At 34.9% G+C, this 26,980-nt stretch overlaps 1 protein-coding gene across 3 annotated transcripts; it reads left to right on the top strand.

Annotated features, from left to right (window-relative positions):
- Positions 1 to 105: 105 nt before the first annotated feature.
- On the top strand, positions 106 to 26,824 carry LOC110114771 (filamin A-interacting protein 1-like). Of its 3 annotated transcripts, XM_020847793.2 has the most exons (17): positions 119 to 352; positions 427 to 509; positions 2,823 to 3,038; positions 3,114 to 3,198; positions 3,305 to 3,342; positions 9,960 to 10,049; positions 10,157 to 10,210; positions 10,320 to 10,397; positions 10,467 to 10,535; positions 10,606 to 10,761; positions 10,856 to 10,982; positions 16,303 to 16,343; positions 22,422 to 22,511; positions 22,598 to 22,702; positions 25,536 to 25,703; positions 26,335 to 26,444; positions 26,546 to 26,824. In XM_020847793.2, the coding sequence occupies exons 3-17, from the start codon at positions 3,003 to 3,005 to the stop codon at positions 26,619 to 26,621; spliced, it is 1,323 nt and encodes a 440-aa protein (XP_020703452.1). In that variant the 5' UTR covers positions 119 to 352; positions 427 to 509; positions 2,823 to 3,002; the 3' UTR covers positions 26,622 to 26,824. The 3 variants fall into 3 exon arrangements, with proteins under 3 accessions (XP_028553844.1, XP_020703520.1, XP_020703452.1); XM_028698011.1 differs by lacking the exons at positions 25,536 to 25,703; positions 26,335 to 26,444; positions 26,546 to 26,824 and adding an exon at positions 25,263 to 25,510 and having other exon boundaries at positions 106 to 352; XM_020847861.2 differs by lacking the exons at positions 26,335 to 26,444; positions 26,546 to 26,824 and having other exon boundaries at positions 107 to 352; positions 25,592 to 25,703.
- Positions 26,825 to 26,980: the final 156 nt, after the last annotated feature.

A 26,980-nucleotide genomic window follows, 5' to 3' on the forward strand; every position in this document is an offset into this window, starting at 1 on the left:
AGTTTCGTTTGGGACAACTTATTTATTGCTTCTTAAAATAATTTTTTAGTACAAAATTTTATACTAAAAAACTGTTTTAAGAAGCATTAAGGACATGGTGTAAATATATTGTTATTTCTCTCTTCCCAGATAAGGACAAGGAAAATAACGAAAGAATAGTTATTTGACTCGGCATTGAGAGATGAGTAAAGAAACTTCTGAAAAGAAGAGAAATTCCGATTGATTCGCTGTGCTTTTAAGGTTTTACTCCACAAGGCTTTAAAGAGAGCAGACAAGCCAGGGGATGTCAAAGTCAAGAAAGGAATGCATAGAAGGAAAGACTGGAATTCCACTGTGAAGGTGTCAGCTTTTGGTAACATCTCAATCTGTGTGCCTCATCACAGTTCCAAATGCCCATTGTTGGCTTAAATACTTTGTTGATGGTAGGTATCACCTGGAGGGTTGGATCTTGGATGTCCAAGCAGAATCAAACTAGTCCACCGGCAAGTCCATGCTTCGATGTTATCCAGGTTAGGCTACCTTCTGGGTTCGACTCATATGGGTTCATGCTGGTTCAGGTCAAGTCAATATATGGGCTTAACCATGAGTTGACACAATGATCTGAGTTGGGTAGAGTTTAACATAATAGGTCATGGTGTGTCTCTAAGGTTTAGGTGAATCAAACCGTAAGGAGGGGGTCCAAGTCAAGTCTAAGGTACCTATGAATCTGGGGCGGATCCACCTTATGCCGAGAGGGAGCAATTGTTCCCCTGAAAAAAATTAATTTTTATTATAAGATTATATAGGTAATTTGTCTCACTACATCTATTTTTTAATCTTTATTACATGAATTTGTAGGCAATTAACAATGGGTATAATTTCTAAAGCTTCAAAACTATCAAAATCCACCAAAGTTAATGCCAACTTTTAAATAAAAAGAAATTCAAATTTAAAATATACTAAAATAAATCAAAACAAATTAAATAGAAAATAAATTTGGCCTCCACCCAAATTAACAAATCCCAAAGCTCTCGGCTTATCTGAACTATCTCTATCAAATTATACAAGTACTGAAATTAACATAAACCTATCAAAATTCATTAGGCAATCTCATCATAAATTATCATATTTTCTAAGTTTTGTCGAAGGTAGTTTTTATCTGACAAACTATTTCATAAAAATACTAAATTTTGTTTAATTTGAGCTTCTATTTCAAAATTATATTATTTTTTTGGGTATTTGCAAATATACCACAAAATTATTATTTATTTATATGTGTAGCTCTTACAATTTTATATTTACTTACATAACACTCAACTCTTTAAATTGCTTGGAACAAAAACTCTCTAAATCACTTAAAAAATATCAGTAATATTAACTTACTTGAAGTAAAATAAATATTTTAATACATATGCTTTAATGTGATTTGTCTACTAAAATAATAAATAAATAAATATAAAAATTTAAATATTACATATATAAATATATAAGAATTTTATGGTGTGGTTGTAGATCCCTTGTTTTTATTTCACATCAAAGTGATTTTTATATTTAGGGATATTTATATACATGTTAGTCAAAATATTAGTATTACATATTTAACACTTAAATTTTGTTATTTACACCATTTAAACCTCCATTAATAGAGTTAGCGTATATTGTCGTTCATTTCCCCATTGATGTCACTGCCTTGATTCATCCATGTCTTCTCTCATAACTCATTCATGCCTTCACATGCAAACTCTCGTATGATTTCCTAGCATTTTCTTTTCCAAAGGCTTTCGAAAAATTTGATAGATGTGTTGTCGTAGCAGGGGTGCAACCGAGTCAAGTCAACTCGCGAACCGACTTAAGCTTGACTCATTAACGAGATTGCGAGTCGAGATTATCGAGTTTCGAGTTTAAGAAGCTCGACTCAATTATAAGTCAAGCAAATTGAGTGCGTAATCAAGCGAAACTGCCAGAGGCAGAATCGTGACGTGGCTCATATGTTGAAGCTTTGACAGAATCGTGGGGCGGGCTTGGACACGGAAGGCAGGCACAAATGCTTGCATTTGATCAGAATAGGGGAATGGGGGAGCTCTACAAACTCATTTTCAGTGCAAGAGTCGAGCTCAAGCTCGCCTTTTGAGCTAAACTTGAGTTCAAGCTTAAAATTTGGCTCACGAGTCGAGCTCGAGTTGGACCTCAGCCAAATTTGACTCGACTCTTTTGCACCCCTATATCGTAGTCAAGAACTCACAGGCAAGGATATTGATGGGTCCATATAACTTACATGGGAGCTTGTAAGTGAGAGCATCAATGTGTCCAAGCGAGACAAAGGTCGAAGGCTAGGGCATAGATTGGTGCAAGTATGGAGATTTCCCAGATTAGAGAACGAGATGTCTCATGGTGTGGGCAATGACATTGGTCAAATTATGATATTATTTAGGGATTTTAATAATGAGGTGGTGTTTTTTTCATATTCTAAATGCTGCATATATAAATAATGAGATTTAAATGTTAAAGATGTAAATATTAATATTTTGATTGTTAGGTATCTAAATTTAGAATATGTTTGGATTAACCGTAACTTTTGTAAAATTAATTATAAAATAATTGTGGAAAAAAATTCAAGTTGCTATAAAAAATAATTTTAGTGCATGATTTTATTTTTGAAAAGAGTGATAAAATAATCGTTAAATAGAATTTTGATTGAAATGTAAAAAGTAAAATAATAAAAAAATTATAAATTTTTTTTAATAATTCATTTGAAATAATATCCTGACTGCTTTATTCTTTAAATAAAAAAATAATTTCATTAAGCTTCTGCTAAAGAGCCGATCTTTATTTTTTGACTGCAGCTGCACACATAAATGGCGCTTGTTTCTTCCTAGTTTGTATGAACTATTTAATACCGTTTATCATCTATATGCCGGCCGCGTTTTAGTTCCAAGGTGGTAAGAGCGGTGTCACGACCGTTCGCTTTTCAGGGACAGCTCTCCGATCTCTCCTCTCTTTTTCCTGTTGTTATCTCTCTAGCTATGGATGCGCATCATGCTTCCATTGGACGTCGAACGGTAGCAGTTTCCCCATTTCTCACACTTCTCACCAATCATTAGAGAATTTCTCTAATTTCGCTGAAATCTGTGCAGTTGGAAGAAATTCGCTTGAAAAGAGCCGCGGAAAGAATCAATAAAACCTCATCCGGTTCCGATTTGGAAACTTTGAATCAATATGGTACGTTGTATTTCCATATTTTTACCCTAAGAAGAAGATCCTCTTCCCCATAGGCCTTGTCCTTTTCTCTTGTTTTTTTGATTTTTCAAATTTTATTTTGATGCAGGGATGCACGGGTCGGGGAGCGGAGACCGTCTTATGGAGGTTAGGGTGTCTCTTTTCATTCGCTGGCGCTCTTTTGTATGTTTGCAATTGTTTATGTATAGTAATTAGGGCATGTTAAATCAAGTTATCGATTTTTGCATATCCTTGATTTCGAGCCTTGATTCAACCTTTTCTTTTGTGGCATTTATTTCATAATCACCATCTGTCAGCCTTTTTTGTGGAGCGAGAGATGAGGAATGTTTGAAGGGGCGAAGTTTTACTTGATGATGTCGCTGGTGATGGATACCCGCACTCCTCCGGCTCCCTTGCAAAAATCCAAGTTTTTTTGCTGGCTTAAATATAAATCGATGGAGGGTGTGCCATGAGAGTTTGTTAGTGGAATCAAGAGATTAGAGCCTTTAGAGAACTGAACTGAATCCTTTTCTTCCACTCTACCATTTTTTATGGTGCCATTAATAAAAGTGAGATATATGAAGAATGTTCAATATTTTTAAAAGTGCAATCTAGTTGTGCCCGGATCAGGAATTACATGTAATCCAAATCAAAGAATACCCGAACCAATGATCATTGGTTCCGTTACCTGGAATTGCGAAAGTGGCGAATACGAAGAATCTCAATCGAGAAAGATAAAGAACCCAAACTAATAAACGTCGTTTCCGTCACCTGGAGTCGCGCTCGAGAAGGCGAAGAAGTCAAGGGGGACGAGAGAGTCGTTTCGTCGCTTGATGTCGAGGCCCTAGGGAGATGGAACGAAGAGTTGTATTAACTGCTGGTTCTGTCTCTTGGGGTTGCGAGAAAGATGAAAGGCCTCATCCCCTTAAATTGTCGAGGGATGAGAGAGAGATTGGGAGAGACCGGGAGAGAGAAGAAGAGACTAAGTGAGGGAAATGAAGGATTTTGTTACTTTTTCAATAGTGAGAGGAGTCGGGAGCCGGAGATAGAGCGAGATAAGAACCACATCCACTATGTTAATTATGAAAGGATCAAATTTGTGAGCCATGTAATGGAGCTATGGGAGTGAATGTAACATAGAATGAAAAAAAAAATACATCAATTTCGGAGAATCCATTTCATGCTAGGAAGATTTACGATGGAAGCGATTTTTGTGTTTAGACAATTAATGAGGACATATATAAAAAAATATTTAGCTAATTTTTACTAATTTTGAGAAGGCATATGATCGAGTATCACAAATGATTTGGTTTACTTTAAGGTAGATAAGTGTGTGTCAAAGATATGTTGACCTTATTTCAAAAATATGTATGTGGAGCAATGACTAGTTATTTTAATTTACAAGTTTGATTGAATCTTAAAGTTCTAATTTAAATTTTAACAACATATCTTGGAAGACTAACCACTTCTTTGGCTTTAAATTGCATCATCTTATCATAAGATGAATAAATTTTTTGATTAATTTGCTTAATACTCTTAAGACATGTCACAATTACCACTAATGTGGTCTTGTCAAACTTTTTTTATCGTGTCACATTATAATCTTTAAAAAAGATTTTTATTTCATTTTACTATAAGATAGTCTATTTGTAATCTAGAAGCTCTGTTCTTAAAAATAAATATTTGCTCTTTTTCTTCTTTTAAGTATGTGTTCAAAAATTGCAAAACTTTATACTACCATGAAATTAAATACAACTTTTCTTTTTGTTTTTCCAAATTGCATTTCGTGCCCACCGTGAGTCCTTTTATAACTCATTTTATTAGAAATTATGGCCATTTAAGTCAGTAATAATGATAAAGTATTTTCTTGCTTAGGTATATGTAATAGCAGTCCATCCATTCTTTCCCCTAAAAGGGGTCTTTTGACCTTTCTTCTAATCCAATATAATGAGCATCAGAACTAACCACTTTGTAATATCCACTTTAAAAATAAATATTTGCTCTTTTTTCTTCTTTTAAGTATGTGTTCAAAATTGCAAAACCTTATACTACCATGAAATCAAATACAACTTTTCTTTTTGTTTTTCCAAATTGCATTTCGTGCCCATCGTGAGTCCTTTTATAACCCATTTTATTAGAAATTATGTCCATTTAAGTCAGTAATAATGATAAAGTATTTTCTTGCTCAGGTATATGTAAAAGCAGTCCATCCATTCTTTCCCCTAATAGAGGTCTTTTGGCCTTTCTTCTAATCCAATATAATGAGCATCAAAACTAACCAATTTGTAATATCTTCACCAAAAATTAACTAGTTTATAATCATGCTATTACTAACCATATTTATGTCAATAATCTCACCTTTCAACTCTCTCTCCACTTATATCACAACTCTTTTCAAATTTCAAACCCTTATGTTGTATAATACCTTGTAATATTCCTTTTGAATTTTATTTTTAATTTAGTTTCTTGAATCAGTGCATATGAATTCTTCTTCAAGTTATTATTTTATTTATTCTTTGCATTAAAGCACATTTACATTGCAGAACATAGAGTTTAGTGAGAAGTATTATGAAGGATGTGGTTGCTTATCTAAGTTACACGGGATGACTTCATAAAGAATTTTTTCATTAATCAGTGTATGATGCTTAGGTTTTTTTAATGAATTTAAGTAACTTAAAACATTTACCACAACACTTTATTTTAATTTATAACTACAATCAACTATAGGCACTACTGGAGGGTTGTTAGGTTACAATGCCACATTGCTCACTATATGTGGCTGTCTGACAATATTGGACAGTTTTAGCCATTCTAAAATTGTATATCTTGTTTTTAATACAGTGCTTGATATCTCTTGGACAAGATGCCAATTTGATTACAATTGGAAGGAACCTATTCCATTATAACTTGACGATATACCAAATTAATTTTATTTTAGATTCTATAACTCTTATTTATTCCACTCTATCTTTTGCTCTTAATAGTTCTGTTATTGAACTTGCATGATCCTAAATTTTGGCCTTGACATATGATTACAGATAGTATTTATAATATATTCATGTGTGTGCTTTTAGTTTAAGATGTTAAAAAGGCATTATTTTATGTATGGTTTATGCATGTAATCACATTCTCTAGGCATCTTTCTCTTCTATTTTCCAAGATTTTTATGTTGCAATGTCTCTGTCTTGTTTTAGTTTTTCTTGTATCCATGTCTTCATAGATTGTCATGCTCAGGAGATTTCTGATTAGAAAATGAGATATGCAAACCATGATAATTTATCAGAATGGTGGTGTGGAGAAGACCGAGTTTATTAAGGAGAATATGATCAAGGACTTGTGCTGGGAATGCAAATTACTGGTTAAAACAAGTCATGCGTCCACCTATGTAATATGTGAGATTTTAAAAAAGGTGAAAAGTAAATTGAATTATGATGAATGGAAAAGGACGGACAAATATTCAAAGTTTTGTAGGGCAGTGTTTGTTATCCTTGTGAAAAGATAGAGCAAATCAACACCTCTTTTCATTGCTTAGCCCATTTATTTAACCTGATGTAACCTTCAAATCAAATGCTTAATTATCTATTCACATACATAGATCAGTAGATATATACTCAACTATATTATCGGATGTATTTTGTCTCTTAGTTATTGTTGCCATGCTTGGGTTGAGGCTTCAAATTATTTTGTTCAACATAAAGATAAAGAAATATCATATAGCAAAACAAATTTTTTGAATCTCAAAGAAAAAATAACGACGATCTTAGATTTTGCATACATTTTTTGCCGGAATGACTCTGTAGCTTGTAAGGGTAATCGTCTTGCGATTATGGTGAAAACTATTGAGATTTGTAGATAAATTAACTTATCCCCTACAAGTTTCTTAGTTGCCACCTTCAACCTAGCCTCTACAAGTTGTTACTTATAATTATGTACAATTATGTTATCTATCACCATCTACTAGCCCTTACAAGCTTACTACATTCCAGTGCTATTAAATGTGTGCTTTAGGAGTAGAGTGAAGTGATGTTGGCCTTGCACATCGCTTACCTGTGAAGTGCAAGCTTAGAGCAAAGCATATGTATCACACCACGTTATCACATCTCCTTGTAGCATTGCATGCTTTGCTTCATCTCAAAACAAAATCTTAATTTAAATTTCACGGTTCGGTGCAGCATAAGCCACAATAACTAGGCATGGATGTTTGCTTCCCCTCACTCATACTCATTGAGTCTTTGCTCGTTTGTTAGACGTTCCCTCTTGCTAGAGCTTATTACTAGTGGTCCTTCTCTTCATGCTCTCTAGCCCATTAGTTTTCTTATGCGCTGGTTACTACTTTTGGTTGTTGGCATGAGTTGCTTCTTGCTCTTAGCTTCTTTTTGGGATGGCTTGTCAATGCCTCATGTTCATACTCGCTTGCTTTGAATTGCCTCCACTTCTCGGTCTCTAATTAATCGCTCAATATCATAATTATTTTCATTTTAAGTATTTTTCATCTATTCATTATTTGTATATTTGATTTTTTTAATAGCTAGCAATAAATATTATTTAATGTATTATTATATTTTGATTAAAAGTTATTATCATATGTAGTTTGAGTATGGTTAATTTTTGCATGTAATATATACATATGATATACATGTCATGAACATTTTAACTTATAAAGTGCTACTTCACTTTGCGATTTGCATGTTGAAGAAAACCAAATCCTTGTTCATCATATTACGTTTTGCACTTTGAAAATATTGCTACTTATTATCTCTAAATATTATATAAATAGATGATTCTGTGGCATGGAAGATTAACACTAGTAAATAAAGAAGAGTAGAGGGAGAAAGAGGAGAGGGGCTTAAGTTTTAAACCATAAGAGGGAGAAGCTATTGTACTAGAAGAGAGAAGAGAGGAAGAAGCTCTCATGATAGATAAGGGAATACAATAATAACATTGGCATCAATGTCTTCTCAATGTTCAATCACCCTTGTCTTCACGAGAGGTGGTTTCTTTCCCTCACAGTCATTGGCATAACGAAAGTGATATCTCTATCAATATCTTTAACTTACACGAAAATAAATCTTTAATGCACCCCCTCCCTCTTTGAAGTTTTATGAATATTTGATCTTTATGCTATTATGCACGTAAGTGTGTCTTACCGAACTATGTAAACATGTGTCGTGTACTTGTAATCTTTGGTATGTTTGTTCTCTGTGTCCATTTGGTGCAATGCTTTATGTTGCAAAATGTTGGCCATTAAAAGAAAAACATAATATTAAGTTAAGTGTTGCAGAGATGAGGATGCTCAAGTGGATGAGTGGCTTTACTCTTAGAGACAAGATACGGAACGAGCATATACGTGAAAAGTTTGGAGTAACTCTAGTGGCAGATAAGATTAGAGAGAGTCGTCTTAGATGGTTTGGTCATATAGAATGGCGGCCTACCGATGACTCGGTTAGGAGGGTAGATGTATTAGATTTGACCTATATTAAGAAAAGTAAAGTTAGACCTAAAAAGTCTTGGTTAGAGAATATAAGAAATGACATTTCTTTATAAGATCTAAATGAGAATTTAACTCTTACCATGGCTGAATGGAGGAAAAAAAAACTCTTGCCATGGCAAAATGGAGAAAAATGATTCATGTAGTTGACCCCACGTAGTGGGATAAAGGTTTGATGTTGTTGTTGTGGTGGTGGTGATAATGATTGAAACTAGGCACGGGTATTAGCATTGATATTGTTCTTTCCAATTATTGTATGATCACAATTTCTATAAGCACTTTCTTTATTTTGACGTGTTATCATCTTGTAGTATGAAGATACTACGTACTTTGCTTTGTTTTTTTTTCATTTTATAAAGAACATGGTGATCATGATATTGATAAATGTGCCAAGTCTAAGGTTATTGATATTCTGTAGCCTGAAAATATATTTTATCTCTTGGTCTTTAAGCTTCTTATTTGTTATATACGTTGCTTTAGGCTTAATACTCATTTGATGGAAGATGTTTCTACTTTATTATTTTGAAGTATAATTTAAGTTTGTTCTATTGAAATAATCTATTTGCTCTTTTGCCTGTTGTTCCCTACTTTCGGAATATATCCGAGTTGTATCGTTCTGCTGATTACCCTAATGCTTGACTTCGTCATGCCTTTCTCATGTTGGTGGCTTGGTTCCAGTAGGAACTCTTGTGTAGTTATCATTAAAGTGTGGATTTATATGAGTACATTGATACTTGGTGCTACCAAGAAAATGGAAGATGTTGATGCTCCTGTTCATGGTGCCAACTTTACTGAAGTTCTTTGAACTATTCTATTATCCAACTTTTTAATCCATTTAAGGCTGTGAAAGCATTGCAGTTCCATTGTACCATTCTATATAACTTTTTATTGACCTCAAAGTAGAAATGATACCCCTAGAAATCTTCCAATGTGTGAACCCAGTGTAGGATTGAAATGCTTTTATAGCCTATGATTGCCGATATGCTGCATTTATTCTCCATGTTTATACAAACTTGCTTGTTATTAGTTTGTAGAATGCATAAGATGATTTTAAATCAACAAAGAATTGTTATATAGGAGACGGCTGGTGATGTGCCAGATTATTCTAATAACCAAAAAATACAGAAGTCTCCAAACATCCAAATGCCCAAACCAACACATAAAACTGAAAAAAAAAGGATAACACCATAATTTTTTTTTATATAAATTTTATCATGCTTTGTTGTTTTATTTCTCAAAGAGAATAATACAGTTGATTGTCTCTTTTCTTCTGCAGAGAGATTCATTTGCTTTACTATCTCAAGTTAAAGAGCTTCAAAGTAAATGTGGAGATTTAGAAAAAGAAAATCAGAAGCTGTTGGCTAAGGTAGCGTGATTTATATCCTGTTTAATATAATCTTTCTTAGAGTGACATCGAAGAGCTTATTTAGCATTGTTTGTTCCATTCTTAAATTTCTGACGTTCCACTTTTAGCTTGAAGAAAAAGAAGCTGACAATAGTTCATTATTGAAGAATTTAAAAGAACTAGTAAGTAAACATTTCCTTTTTTGGTTCAGTTCAAGTATTGAAAATTGAATATTATTTAAAGCCTCGTGCTCTCACTTCTTGCATTTTCTATTTTGATTTTGCAATTCAGGAAGACAATACTATACCTTCTTTGAGAAAGGCTTTGAAAGATGTTTCAATTGAGAAGGATGCAGCAATGGTTGGGAAGGTAGTGATACATATAAATTTTTGCTTTTGCTTTTGGACTGTAATCTTACTCAGTGATACTTTAGAATAGGAGGATGCTCTGTCCCAACTCCGGACAGCTAAAAAACGACTGAAGGAGGCAGAAGAAGAGCAATACAGAGTACGTGGTTTGTTTCAGTGTTTTGTTTTTAGAGTGTTGTCTATAGTTCTGATCTTTTTATGTAGCGTAGGCAGAAGAGGATGCTGCAGCCTTGCGAGCAGAGTTAAATTCTCTACACCAACAAGTTATGGCAAATCCATACGGTGGCATTCCATCTGTTGATAGGATACCAGATAGTGTCCTTTCTATGGAAAAGGAAATTACAGAATTGAAGTCACAGTTGCAGGTTTGACTTTAATTCCTTGCCTTATTTAAGAGTTTTTATTTTGTTACTTTGATTTTCAAATCTAACTGTTTTGTAAATACCTGAAACTTTCTAGAAAGAGTCTCAATTGAGACAGCAAGAGCAGCGTAAATTAGCTGAACAGCAGCTTCAAGTTTCTTCCCTCACAACTCAAAAGATCAATTTGGAAGATAGATTAGCAGCTTTGTCAAAGAAGGTATCAGGTACACATTTTATTGGATTAAAACCCAAATTCTTCATATTGTGTGATTTTTTAAAGTTGACTAAGTTTTTGTGATACCTGTGGCTCGTGCATGTAACTGATGTATGCACATTTGCATGCTCAGTAGTGTCACACATGTTGGTGCATTTGCTCACTTAGTAGTTGTTTCATTGAGAATTACATTTGAATGAGGGAACTTAGGTAAATTCCACAAAGTTTTGATTTATCCCTCTTAATTAGTGATTTAGGTTTCATTTGGGACAATTTTCTTGCTGCTTTTTATAGTGGCTTTCTAGTACAAAATTTTCTTGAAAGCAATGACAAAAAACTGTCCCAAATGAATCCTTAATCTTTCATGACTTGTCCATCCTCAAATCTCTTTTTTGTGCAGGATAGTCTTTCATCTCTGGTCCCTAGATCTGTTCAATCCCTTCCCAATTAATCCCCTTATTCAGTGATTTAATCTCACATAACTTGGTTTACCCCTTCATATCTGGTCTTCCTTAATATAAGCATTTGTTATTATAGATATAACTAGTTTAGTGCAATGATAAACTTTAAAGAAATATTTGCTTTAATACTTAAATAAATATAAGATTTGATTTTAAGCAAGGAGCATGAGCATTTGTAAGAATAAAAATGCATTTGTCAAGTGCTAAATTATTAGGTGTACTCTACTTGTTAATTACAAGTGCATGTAGATTTTTTAGCATATTTATCACTGGTTGTCACTTGGAATATTGGCCCGTAAAATTTAAAAACATCGATAAAGTTTAGGTAATTCAACCTAGCAATTATTAATGTCCTCTAAATGTCATTGTTGAATCTTATAACATCAACTTTCTAGTATTGAGAGTCCGGAATTTTTTTCCCTATTGAGATTCATCTCATCAGAAATTTTGCCTCTCCATGCATAGTATGTCAGCTTAATTCATATGACATGATGTTTTATTGATTTCTTTTAATATAATATCATCATGTACATTTAAAATTATTTGGCATTGATATTCACCTGCTATCGATTAATCTGTTCAAAGATAAACATATAATATTTAAAAGTTAATATTCATGTACTTAAATAAACATTGTATTCTATCAAACAATTTTATAAATTAAGTTAATTAAAAGCATCTTGAATTTAGTTAAACAGATGATTTTATAAAAATTCATTGGACTTGTTAATATAATTCTATCATACTCTACATGAAGAAATATTCAGTTGTATGCATTTGATAGTTCGATCAATTATAAAAATTAACAAATATTAGGCTTAAGAATAATTTGCTCATAATATTAGAGATTGAGCGTCTCTGTTGAAGTTTTGAACTGTAGGATCTTGTTTGGGATGAATTTCTCGATTTCTTTAGCCTAAATGAAAATTTCATCCATAAACAGTCTTTTTTTTTTTCAATTTGATATAAACGCCCAAATTTAAAACTTGAAACTAAATCAATAACCTCAAAAAATTTCTCCTTTTTCAAGCTTGCGTAGATTTGTGGAAGGAAATACGAAAAATAGAATTCTTATCTAAATTTCTCAAATCACTTGTTTGTCTTTTCACAAATTTTGCTACAGTGCAAGAAATGGTGTATTATTAAAGACTATAGATCAAATAAATTTAACTGGGAAATTAATTATAATTATTAAAGTATATATATATATATATACATATAAATGATCATAATGAAATACAAAATTTTATAAAAATAGTTTTGATAATTTTTGGGATTTGTAAAAGATGAGGCAAAATTTTAGGAGAATATGGTCATCTCATCTATTTTAAAATTTTGGTATTACAAACTATTTGGAGTAAACAAAGAACAAAACAAACAAGAAATAAAATTGTGGAGAAAGAGCACTAGGATTTAATGTCGAAAAAGGTGAAAACGGGAAAAAATCATGAAGCCACACCACACCAAGAAATCTATTATAAAAAATGGAGATTTTATAAATCTTCCGAACTCGCACTCTTTTCTTCACTTCACATTCACGCCCACCATCTCCAAATGTAGATAGATGAGATTTCAACCCTTCAATTAGTTACAACTCTTTAAAAACAAAGAGAAAACCGACTCCTCTGTCTCAGAATAGGTTCACAACGCTACGACGTTGTGTCCATAGCGTTGAGGTGTTGTGTTCACAGCATCTCAATGCTGAACTCTTTGTCCTAGAGGGGATTAATAATGCCACGGTGCTGAATGGACAAAAAATATATATAATAATCACTTACGTATCTAATGCTAGATCCCATTGTGAAGTGTTCGTATCTAGTGAGTCTTTCATTTAGAAATGCATAGAAAAAATGCTTTAGCTTTGTTGCTATTTGCTATTGAAAGGCTTCTTAGCACTACAAATTGCCTAGCTCTTTCCGGCCACTTCTGTATATGCATCATGGTGCGATGGGAAGGCTAGCATGGAAGTTTAATGCGAAACTGGATTCAGAATTAGGTTTGCATTTGAGTGAAGACATTCGTTTTCTGAGTTGGTGAGTCTTACAAGCAAAAAGAAATGTGTATCTACTTGATTGTACATTTCAAAATGTTGATGCAAGCATCCTTATCCCGTATAACACAGAATGTTGTTAGATTCAAATTTGTGAGCTCTTGTTGGCAATCGGATAACCTAATTGTTATACAAGGGCCTTAATTTTCAAACTCTTGCCACATATAAGCAAGACAGTGGAGAGATCAATGCTGGAAGGGCTGCAAGGTGCACAACAAATTCTGTTGAAACTATCCTGGAAGTCATACTCCGTTTTAAACTGTTCAAATGAAAGCCAGGTGGAAGTTAGCTTTCAGGAGGATTTAGAGGAGCTCATAGGCCAAAGCAGAAAATGCTTTAACATGTTCGATTTCTTTTTCTCTATCCCGGTTAAAAAAAACAGCTCAGTCTCATGTGTCCGTACTTCCATTAAGATGATAACACTACGGTAGACAATCCTAGCTCTCATGCTGTGGTGGTAAAGAATGCTAGCATTGGAATGGTAGGACCTATGTTGCACGGATACACCTATTTATAAGAAATGCTGTATCAGACACGTGTCGGATACGGATACGGCACGAATACATGTCGGATACGGCTTTGCCGTGTCCAATTAAAATATTATTTAAATTTGATCAGACACCCGATACGCGTGTCCTAGTACCGCTCGGTACTCGGTACCGGAACTCGGTACTCAATCCTAGCTCTCATGCTGTGGTAGTAAAGAATGCTAGCATTGGAATGGTAGGACCTATGTTGCACGGATACACCTATTTATAAGAAATGCTGTATCAGACACGTGTCGGATACGGATACGGCACGAATACATGTCGGATACGGCTTTGCCGTGTCCAATTAAAATATTATTTAAATTTGATCGGACACGCGTATCCGATACGCGTGTCCTAGTACCGCTCGATACTCGGTACCGCTCAGTACTCGGTACCGGAACTCGGTACTGAATGGTATCAAGTAGTACCGAGAAGGTCCAACCCCGCCAGGGAGCAGCGCCCCCTTGGACCCCCGGCATAGGCGCAACATATCTACACTTTTAATTAAAAATTTTCATGTTTCAAATTCATATGGATTTATTGTGTCGATCCTTCGTAGGATAATAAGCTCTAGTAGTGTAGGAATTGGGTCTACTGATGGTCCATTAGAGACCAAGTTTCATCCTCATCTTGTTGTGAAAGAAATTAGAGCACATACTCGTTCATCAAATCAATGAAGAGAAATAAAACTATTCCACAACGGGCTGAAGATTTAGTTTATGTGCATACAAACCTTCGGCTTCTCTCAAAGAAAACTCTAACTTATATAGAAGGAGACAACAGGATGTGGGATGTTGCTGAAGATGGATTTGAATCTCTTGAGGATATTGGAATATTAGAAATTGCTAATCTTTCACTTGATGAGCCTGAATTAGAAGCTATGATATTTATTGTTGTACTAGACATTTATATATTTAATGCTTACTTTTATTTCAATTTTTTTGTCATTTCAAATATTAAATTTGATTACTTTCTTAATTTTTATGTATTATTTATATATTATAATGCCGTATCCGCGCCGTATCTGTATCCTGTATTTTTAAGAATATGCGTGTCCCGTATTCATATCGTGTGGTATCCGTATCGTCGTATCCGTATCTGTACAACATAGGGTAGGACAATATTCTTAGTATACGGTGGGAAAAGATACCCTAACAATTCTTATCCTGAATCCAGCTTTCACATCCATGCCACCATTGCACATGACTTCAGTTTAATTACCCGTGACCTTAAGTTGGATAGGACCAACACTTTAGTCCTTAGGGGGAAAGTGCAGGTTGCAGCAGTGTATATGCAGTTTGAGAGAAGAGAGGTGAATAAGTTGTAATGCCAAGGAGCTTCAGAATTTGAGATGAAATATGAAGCTGGAACTCTCTATTCCGGCATGTTTCTTTTTCTGGAATGATACGCAGGACTTTGGCAATCAGTATTTGTGTCAGCTTAAGTTGAACGGTGAGGAAAGTGAAGAGGACTAAATATATGGGGATTGGGGAAACTTTCTGTAGTGTTCGTGAAAGGCTGAAAAAGGAGGATCAAAATCTTTTGTTCCTTACGGGTATGGGGGTCTTTATGTTTCGGCACGATTTTTCCCTAATCCAAAGCAAATTTGGTGCACCTTTTGATTATGTTAACAATCAGGTTATAAATGTGATGCAGCTGGCAGCAGCAGTCCAGCTGTCCAAGTGGGAGGAAACTCTTTGGGAAAGGAGGGGACTCTTTGGGAAAAATGTAAGGGGCATTTATTAGGGGGATTTGAGCTGTTTGAGGGAGGAGATTATGGTGAGTTGGGATTTTTATGTTATGTTTTGAATTTCTGCAGCAGTTTTTGTGAGGTTTTGGGTTCCTAGTAGCTGCTAGGAATTGTGGGAGAGACGATTCACCTCTCAAACAGTGAATCAACTTGTACCTTGTCTTGCTTTGCTTGGAAATCAGTAAAAACAGCTATCTTAGTATTATTTTTGATCTATTTGGAGCAAGTTGTTGTTTTTTATATTGTTGTGTGCTGTTTTGATCATCAAATCCTATCAAGATGCCTCTTCCAAAGAAACGAATAAGTATGATTAAATAAATTAAACATCCTGTAGATAAATGCATGCTTGTTTGGATGCATATTTATGTTAGACCTCATTGTCTCTTATTTGTAGTTCTGCATGCTGTTTTTAAGCTGCTTTTTGAAGCTTGCTTTTATGTATTTTGCATTCTATGCGAAACTGTGGCTAATTCTGTATGATGTTTTAATGCTTTTGCTTCATATGGACGCATGAGATCATTTACATTTGTTTCCTGCAGAAGAGACCGCAGATTCAGCTTATCGAAAGGCATTTTCCCAGGTAAATTCCTTTGTTATGCAATAATTATAAGTTACATGTTTTTTTTTCAATTTCCTATAAAGCACGGGATCTGCCTACTTAACCGTGAAGTGTAGGTACTTTGGTAACTGCTGATTATGCTACATTTATGCTAATTGAACAATAGCATTTTTTCAATCTCATTTCCAATAGTATTTCTAAGAGAATTGTTCTCACAGCTCTGTTTGAATATCACCAATTGTTTTTCAAAACAATTATGGTTGCTAGGACTAATTTTATTGGGGATTAAATATCTTGGATTTTCTTCCTTGACAGTATTATACCATTTTTCTGTGATTTATACATTATCTTTTCATGTTTTCTTTTACTCTTATTTTTCCCTTGGGTTGGTAACCTACCTTCTCACAATTTACTGTGAAATAGGAAAAACTCTTTTGAGAAATGTAGATTTTTTTAGATTTTCATGACCTATGATATGTTGTTCTTCCCGCTCCAAATAGTGATTATTTGATAATGTTAAATATGAAACCCTTAAACTTTCAAATTATTTTTGAAAAAAAAAAAAATTTGTACAGTTAGTCTGTACGAACCGTCTGTACGAACTGAGTAAAGTGCATGTTCGTCTGTACGAACTGAACATATTTTTTTGCCCGAGCCCATCGTCCTGGGACGAAAATTAAATATCGTCCGTACGAACATGATCTGAGGACTTGACAGAGCCGATCGTTTCATGACGAATGTAAAGTTTCATCCGGACGATCTTAAATATCTTTTTAAGAACGGATTGATTTGTTTTGAAGAGAGAAAGAGGAGAGAGAAAGAGGAGTGAGAAAGAGGAGGAAAGAGGAAGAAAAATCAAGTTTTGGCCATCTCCGGTCCGTTTTCGTTCGTCGCCATAGTTGGGAAAGTTGATCGACTCGAGGTAAGGCACATTGTGCCTTTCTCAATTTTCAGAAATGTGAGTTTTGACAGATTTTTTGATTAAAGTTTTGTTTCCGTTAGCGAAAAACGGGTATAACTTTGCACCGGTAACATTTTTACCGCGTAACTTTTGATATGTCATAGATATTATGATTTTGCATGTTTTGAACATTTTCTAGAAATTTTGTACCGGGTATTTTAAAATCTGCAGGATTTTTATCAAATAGAAAATTATCTGGATATCGAAAAATATTGCTTCAGCAGTCAGTGGCGGAGCCAGAAATTTTATTTAGGGGGGGCCTAAATTAAAATAGTTATATTTGTTGTCTCATTATCAGTGTCAAGAGTAGCTATAAGATTGAAATTAATAATGCAAATAACATGACCCTTGAGCTTAGAAGACATAAATATCCGTCACGGGTAGGGGTGCAACCGAGTCAAGCCGGATCACGAGCTGGCTCGGGCTCGACGAGTCGAGTTTAACGAGCTTCGCCGCAAGAGCGGAAGAGAGCTTCGCCGCAAGAGCTGAAGCGAGCTTTGCAGCAAGAGCGGAAGAGGGCTTCGCCGCGAAAGGGGGTCTCCACAGTGGGCTTCGCCACGAGAGCAGGTTGCGGCAGCGGGCTTTGCCACGAGAGCGAGAGCAGTGAGATTCGCCACGAGAGCGGGAGTGGGCTTCGTCGCAAGAGCGGAATCGGGATTCGCCGCGAAAGGGGGTCTCGATAGTGGGCTTCGCCACAAGAGCAGGTCGCGGCAGCGGGCTTCGCCGTGAGAGTGAGAGAAGGAGTGAGATTCGCGGCAAGAGCGGGAGCAGGCTTCGCCGCGAGAGCGAGAGGTAGCTTCGCCATAAGAGCGGAAGTGGGCTTCGTCGCGAGAGCAGGTCGCGGCAGCGTGCTTCGCCGAAAGAGCGAGTGCAGGAGTGGGATTCTCGATTTTCTGATTAAAATTTTGTTTCCGTTAGCGAAAAACGGGTATAACTTTGCACCGGTAACATTTTTACCGCGTAACTTTTGATATGTCATAGATATTATGATTTTGCATGTTTTGAACATTTTCTGGAAATTTTGTACCGGGTATTTTAAAATATGCGGGATTTTTATCAAATAGAAAATTATCTGGATATCAAAAAATATTGCTTCAGCAGTACAATAAAGCTTTGAAATGTTGTTTTATACAATATCTGATAATTTGATAATTTTCTGAAGTTGTGCATTTTTTATTCATTTGTTTTCTGTTGTCTGTCGCTATACGAAAAATGTGAAATTTTGATATATGCTCAATTACTCCGTATTTGTTATGATGTGATGTTTTGATGTGCATATATGATTGAATGATATCTGTTGGGAGTTATAAGGGGCCTGAATCTTTTGAGATTCTGTCTGTCATGGAATAAAAGGAGGCATAAGAAGCCATAATCATTTGAGATTGTGTCTGGGTATGGAAAATGAATTCTGATATGATAATTATGTATATCTGATATATTCTGGTGTTGTAAGCACAAAGGGAGGCATAAGGGGCCAGAATCCTTTCAGATTTTGTCTGTGTCAGGAAAGGGATGCATAAGGGGTCAAATCCTTTGATATTCTGTCTGGGTCAGAGATATGTGATTTGAAATGTGATTTGAAATCTTATTTGAAATATGATCTGAAATGTGATTTGAACATTTCTGTTATATGAATTTGGTTCAATTCTTTTGTATATGTTATTTGATTCCGTCTGATTATTTGATTTCTGTATGATATTCTGAATTCTGTCTGATTATATGATTTCTGTGAGAATATCTGAATTCTGTTTGATTCTATGAATTATGTACGAATATCTGAATTAAAGAATGGTTTGTCATGTATTCTGTCTTGAGATTTCAGTTCAGTGATTATTTGATTTAAAATGAATTATTTTTAAAGCTTATGTGAAGTATTTTGGAATTAGAGTGTCTGAGAATTTAGATCGGCTAGTGTGATCTTATTGAGCTGTTAGCTCACCGTGATTATCTTCATGGTTTTCAGGATCTGGGAAGGGGAAGGAAGTTTTGGACTAGCCGCTCAGATTCTGATTTGAAGTGATAGGTATTTTGTACTTTTGATTTTTGTACAGTTATGGCTAATTTACTTTTCTGTTATGTACCTTCTGTCTGTAGCCATGTACTGTAATGTATATGATTATTTTGATAAAAATATAGGAAGAGAAAAAAATTATGGATGAGTTTCTGTATATTTTGAAGTTTGTAGTAGCTTTGTGTTTCTGTTTTTCTTTGTGTATTGGAATAAAATCTGAAAACAAATTCCAAAGTTAGATCCTGGGGTTCGCCGTTGAAACTCAACACGATAGGATCCGTCCTGGTCGGGTTGGATTGTGACATTAAATCCTAGCCATCTCTTGGCATTTTTATCCCACAGTTAGGATGAGAATCTGTGGGGGGCTCACCTATTAAATCCTAGTTGTCCCATGGCATTTTGATCCCACGGCTAAGATGAGAATCCATGAGAGGCTTACCTGCATCACGCTGATTTCCTTCCATATTTAGATGGGTGATTTAGGAATGATTATATTAGAGCAATTATGCATTATTCTATAATTATTTGTTTTTTTATTAAGATATCTTGTATAAATCTATATATAGGGATAAGTTTGTGCAATAAAATTAAGTATTTTCCCTCTCCAATTCTCTAAATTTAACAAGGGATCAGAGACTTCATTGTCGTTGACGGAATTTTGAATTTTTTATACTATCGTGTCTTCATTGTCGGCCTTCCCTTTTTGTTGTTTTCCTATCTATAATCAACATAGCCTTTATTGCTACCCTACTTGATATAGCCTTCATCGCTGCCATTTGTCGTCGCAATGTCTGAAGCAAATTCCTTCCAAAGCTTTGACCAAATGGAGGACTCTATGGTGCACCAAGGAAGAGATCTCCAAAATATGCAATCTTCCTATAGGAAACCAAAACTCAGATCATAAAGTCCTCACAAAATGAGGGCGAAATCTCTGGGTAGTGTCTTATTTCAAACCCAATCTGCCTTCTGAAAATTTATCTCGTAACTTAATTTGTTAAAACTCCCCTGAAAGAGGGGAGATCGGGGAGCGAATTTTCGAAGCCCACAAGATTGAGGGTGTTTTTATAGATTCTTAAGAATGACATGCCCCATATATATGAAGAATATTTAGAACGCTTCATCATACGGTCTGTGTTATTCCCTTGATCATAGAGTGTTTGTTTAACATTTAAGTGTTTTAATGTTGTCAAATTAAGTGATATTGGGCTTGTTGGATTCGTCTCGTTGAAATGTTTGATTTAATTATAAGCATACCAAATTTGGAAATCATTTTGTCATCCAATTAATATTTCAAAATTTTCAATTATGCTTCATCCTCTTTATTTGGACACAAATCGAATAATTTATAGTGGTGTTGGATTTGTCTTGTCAAGCTGATTGGTTTGATTATAAGTTTGTTGAAATTAGAGTTTAAATGATCCTAAATATAATTCTAGAAGCTTCTAATTCAAATGTGCATCAAGATTCATGCTTGATAAATCGATTTTTGATGACATTTTTGTTACTCTATGTTGTCAAAGCATGCATCGTCTGAAAACATGTTGAATTCATAGTATAACTTTTACCATACGAAGAAGCATGCGTTAGGTAGAGCCTCTGAAAGGCATCTAATACATGCTATTGCTTTTGTGTTTTTCTTCTTGAAAATTTTATGGTATATAATTATAATCTCGAAAAATCATGAGGCACAATCTTTTCTTGGACATCAACGTGAACCCCTCCACTGGAGCCATGAAGCAATTAAAATCTCCTTAATTATAATTTCAACTTTCATGAAGTTGGCATGCAATTGTAGTAAAAATTGTCAAGAAATTTTGCTCCAAAATTTTCTAAATTGCTTGATATTAACTCTAAACGTTGAAAAGTGATTTTGGGGACCCGAAAATGTTTGAAATGTGATGCCTTGGTCGATAAATGAGCCTGAATGTGATTTGACAATTGAACTGGCTGGCCGGTCGTCTACGTGCAGTGCACAAGCTTTGCGAGTGTGCATAGAAAAAATATATTTTTTATTTTAATATTTTATCTTTATTTTGTGGGGGAGGTTCTACCCCAACCACTAAATGAGGGATGACAAGCCCCTTTTAAGAATTTCTTTTCTTAATTTATGTTTTTCCTTTTTAATTTATTAAAAATTCAATTTCGCCTTAAAAATTTCTTACAAATTTCTAAAAAAAATTAGAAAAAATTTTCAACTTGTATCTATAATATCCCTCTTTGGGCTAGGGGAGAGATGTGATTCGTCTTTCGCAGGCTCCAGTTCTCTCCTCAAAAGGCAGGAAAAACTGTTCGATACGAGTTAAAAAATTGTTGGAGGCAATTAAGGTTTGGTCAATTTTCTTTTGATTTAAAGATGTGGTAATAGAAGGAATCTATTTGGCTTTAAGGCTAATAAGGTTAGGTTTCGAGGTAGAGTTTTTTTTTTTTTTTATAATAGATATTTTTTTGGAATTTGGTGGTGGTGTGGAGCGAGTAACCGGAAGAGATGCATATGTATAGATAGGTTTTAAGCATAATTGCTTTCGAAAAATTTAGTTTTGATTACCAGAATGTAAAAAGTAGCTATGCTTTATGCCAATTGATAATGAATTTAAAGCCCCTCTTTGTCTTCACTTTGAAAATTCCTTTTATTTATTTCTCAAGATGTGAGAGACTTGAAGAGAGGAGTTTGACGGAGGAAAGGGGCGGAGACAAAGGGTTCTTGCAGCAAACCATGAATATTTCTCGGAGATTGAACCTTTTTGGTGATGGGAGAGAATTCTCTCATTGAATCCTGTTGAGGGGAATTCAGCAAATTTGGTACGTTTGGAAAGAATCGGTTAGGCGAGAGGAACTGGAAGTGGAAATCTCATTGTAGAGAGTAGAAGAAGGAATCTTTCAAATGTCATTGATAATTAATTTTCAAACTAACATGAATCCCTTCAAATAAGGTTTACAAATTTAATTTCAAATTTAAAACTTATATCTAGACAAGTCTTAAATCAAAATAAAGATAATTTTAAAACTAAAAAGATCTGAAAAAAACCCCAAATGATATAATACTCTAGAATAATTTATAATTATTTTTGATGTATGTGTTGCACTGCATCATTGTTGTACTACTATTGAATTCATCTTATTTTGGCAGCAAGACAAGGAGACATTTGAGAAGCAATTACATGATTTGGCGGTGATGGTTGAGAGGCTTGAAAGTAGCCGTCAGAAGTTGCTCACGGAGGTATCTAATCACGTTTTTTCCAATTTAATGGTGCGCAAGATAGGTTTTCTGTATGATTTCTAACACTCTCTGCAAATTTATGGTAGATCGACTCGCAATCTTCTGAGATAGAAAGGCTATTTGAGGAAAACTCCAATTTGTCAGCTTCTCACCAAGATGCATTGGGGCTTGCTATGCATTGGGAAAACCAGGTACCCCTTATAAGTTATAACCTTCCTCCAGGCATTTATGTTCTTAAGCCCATAGAATATTATTTTTCCTTTGGGAAGTGATATTCTGATGCAGGATATATGTGAAAATTTGATTTAGATAAGGAATTTGCACGCTTAATGAGTAGGAGCGAATTAATTAAAGCTTTGTGATGACTCAAACAAAGAAATAAAACCAAAGAACGGTAAAAACAAGCTTAGGCCAAGTTACTTGTAAAAAATAAAAACTACATAACAATCAATTACTCTTGACATTGAAAACGAAATGGGTTTCTACAAGAAATCCCTAATATAAGTATATAACAATAAGAGTAGTGCTATGCAAGATCTCTCACACAACTCCTAATAAATACTAGGCTTTAGCGGGAAGAATCAACAAAACTTTTCATGAGTCAATTAATAACTACAATTGAGACTAAAAGATAAAATAGGAGGAAGAGTTTACCCAAAGAAATAGGAATTACAAAGTTCTGGTATGATTGTTTGAATGTATGAGCAAGTGTGGTCAGCAACTCTAACTCCCTAGTGGCATTTGGACAGTATTCTAGCAGTTTCTGGGTGGAGGGCAGCCAACTAGCATAGGCTGGAATCTGTAGACAGCAACCTGTAGGCTCAGGACAGCATTTATCAAGGCTCTTATCCCTGGGATAGCATATGGAACCAATCCAGGAATCTGGACAGCACCAGGGATTTCCCCTAATGGATGCATGAGACCGTGAAGGAGGAGGAGGAGGAGAATTATGTGGACAACTTCTATAAAATGTTGTGAGTTCTGGACAGCAGTCTATGGCCTTCAGGGGTGCAGGACAGCAAGTCAAACTTGCTGGAATACGTGGACAGCAGCAGAAATCTCAGGGAAAAAAGGAAGTAACGTGGGAGAGGGCTTGTGAGGGGGCGGCTACTTAGGTTGGGATTGGATGGGGAAGTAATAGGAGTAATTATTGGGGTTAATTGAATTGGAGAGAGGTGGTGGGCCGGCCATGCATGGGGGAATTGATTGGGGATTTGAAACTCTTTCCAAACATAAGATGTTAATTAAGGAAAGAGTATTAAGAGAGGATCTCTCATTATTTCAGATTTGTGGAGATTTGGAAAGTGTCTAAATTAGATTAATCTTATTTTAGGAAAGGATTCTAATTCAAATAAATTAGAATTTGAAATTTGAAATATTTCCAAATTTAAGAGGATCTAAATTAGGTAGGTCTTCAATTCTCTCCCTAGAGGAGATTTGGAAAGAAAGGAAGGAAGGGCAAGTAGGGCCGGCGACATTCTTGGAGTAGGGATTGATTGGAGGGCTTTCCTTGAGTGATCTCGGCTAAAATTAGGAAGAATTAATGGGCAAAATATTCCTCTTAATTTTAATTTAAAATTAGATTCAAGAATTGAATACTTTCCTAATATAGATTATGTCGATTTAGGAAAGAATTCAAAATCTGAATTTGTAATCCGATTTTGAGTTGGATTTCCCTCCTAATCTTCATGCTCTATTTTGGAAAGAGAAAAAATAATCGATTTTGGATCCATGGGATGGGAAGGCCGGAGGCTAGGGTTTGGGATTTGGGTGGCTTTAGGCTAGAGAGGGAAGGGGTGTGGGTTAAATGGAGTTGACTTGGTGTTTGGGGTGGAGAGATGATTGATCGGTGGCTTGGAATGGAGAATGGGGTGAAGGCCGGTGGTGGGGGAGGGGAGGGAGCTAAGGCCGGTGGCTTGAAGAAGAGAAGAAGGGGAAAACTAAAAGAAAATTGATAGAATGGACCCGGACACTTCCAAGGTTGGTGGGTGATCTGTTGCCCTTCACCAAGGGACTTCTCCAAAGCTCTCTCCAAGAACTCTCAAACTTTCTCAAAACACATAAGTGCAGAAATTTTCATCATATTTCATTCATTAACCCTCCAAGAAGAAGAGGGTGGCTTTAAATAGCCAAATACATAAAGGGAAATAACAAAGACACTATTACCCCTAGGGCATATATAAGACAAAGCCCTCAAGTGAGGGTAGAAAGGGAAAAAAGAACAATAACAAATCAAATGCATAAAATAGATCAAAATAAATAGGCAAGATCGTAGCCGTAGATCTATGATGTCCTCATCATATTCTTTACTAGCCTTTTGTAAAACCTAATAATCTGATTAACTGCTTTACCACCGCTTCTTTTTCCTGTGAATGCTGGTGCAATTATGAATGTGCCTACATGAACTTTGAATTTGCTCTGGAAACAATTTTTATTTTCACCTTGTTTCAGCCTCGACATCTGACTTTTTTTTTCTGTTGTAGACAAACTAGTAAACAGTTAACATACTACTTGTGCTTGGTCTTCAGAAATTATTTTGTATACAGCGTATTTAACGAAGTTTAATACTTCAATATGAAGTTAGTGAATATTAACGTCATACCTATTTTATTGCCTGCCAATGCACACAATTTATCATCTTCTATTAAGTTTTTGATTGAATGGTAATTTAAATTGTTTAATCTTCTTCTTTGTCATACCTACATCAGAACTTATTTATAAAGCATATTTCACTATGTTTTAACACTGCAGATTCTATGAATGATATACTACCTTACGTCAGTTGAATTAAGGAGCAATCTTTGATCATGTATTTCAAAAAAGAAGTAAATATGTCAGCTTCCATACTTTGTTTCTTACTGAAGATGATAAGTTCTAGTGATTGGATAAGAATTATATAGTACTTTTTTGCTTTTGAACTTTTCCAAATAGATGGATTGGTTTGTTTTATCTGCCTATGGGTCTTCTTGGGTTTAAGTTACGTTCTATTTATCTTCAAAGCATACACATTTAATTGAAATATAGGTTAAAGACTGTTTGAAGCAGAATGAAGAGCTTCGCCTTCTTCTTGATAAACTCAGATCTGAGCAAATCCAAAGAGGTAACAGTGCTCCATTTCATACTGAACCCGGGAGAAGTATTTCAGATATTTCTATTCCTCATGAACAAGTCACTGAAAGCCCACTTCTTAAGGTCTGTTTTAAAACAATTTTTTTCCAGACTCATTAATGTGTACATGAATAGTTTTTGTTATATTTCCTTTTAATTAGTAGATGCTATATCATTTTTTTCTTTTGGGGGAAATCTTACACATGGAGAAGTTTATATGTTTTTCATTTTAATGATGATGGAAAATTCACTGGTAATTGCCTGAAGCATCTAGTCTCCATCGACGTATTGCAGTTGAACATCAATTGGTTTATATTATGTAAGGCATAACTTGTGACAAACCATTCTCGATAATATCATCTTTGAATTAATCTATCATGTATTATTGTGTAAGAAAAGCATTATGCTTCTGAAGTATCTATTCCATTTTGATGAACCAGTCACGCCACTTAGGCTTCGTTTTGACACTGCTTTTTTACTGCTTCTTAAAGCTGTTTTCTAATACAATAATTTTAATTTTTATATTAGAAAGTTGCTTTAAGAAGCAATAAGAAAGTGGTCCCAAACGAAACCTTAATCTTCATATTTGTATTTATCTCCCGACTATGATTTCTAAGCTTTTGATTTAATAATTGTGAGAAGTTTTAAATTGTGTTTACTGTATGACATTATTAATCAGTTCCCTTATAAATTAACTTTATTATTTGTTTTAAAGGACCTGCTTGCTAAAGAACAAAGTAGAGCTGAGGCACTATCAGCTGAGGTAATGAAGCTGTCAGCTGAACTCAAACATGCAGCCCAAGCATACAATAATCTCACTCGCCTGTAATTCTCTCTTTCATATCGCTTGCTTCCACCCATCCATATGCAGATTCTTCTCTTGCTTTCAGCCCAATAATTTATTTATTTATTTTCTTGATATGCAGATATCGGCCTGTGCTCCGCAACATTGAGAATAACCTTATGAAAATGAAACAGGAGAGTTTTGTGACTATTCAGTGATATTTTCCATGTAGCTTCTGAAATCAATTCTCAGTTCAAAGTACCTGAAATCAATAAGCCAACCTGAAACTTAGTTGCTTACGGAATTCATAATGGCAAAGCTTGAGAACTCGCGGAATGTATTTTCATAGCATGAAAAAGTGATCCTCGTCTGAATAACAATGATTTTTTTTGTATGTTTAGCCGATCTCGTGAGAATTCCTCAACCCCAACTTCTCTGCATGAATTTTAGATAGCTAATATTGGAGGTAGAGGTCATGGCCTTTGGATTAATTATTCTGCGCGGATGTGTGGATGACTTTCATCCCTACTCTGTGGGTGGGTCTTGCAATCAAGCTCCCTTATGCCCTTGCACTCGT

Source organism: Dendrobium catenatum, unplaced genomic scaffold, assembly GCF_001605985.2.
Source record: "Dendrobium catenatum unplaced genomic scaffold, ASM160598v2 fragScaff_scaffold_1028, whole genome shotgun sequence".
In the NCBI taxonomy this organism is placed as follows: domain Eukaryota; kingdom Viridiplantae; phylum Streptophyta; class Magnoliopsida; order Asparagales; family Orchidaceae; genus Dendrobium; species Dendrobium catenatum.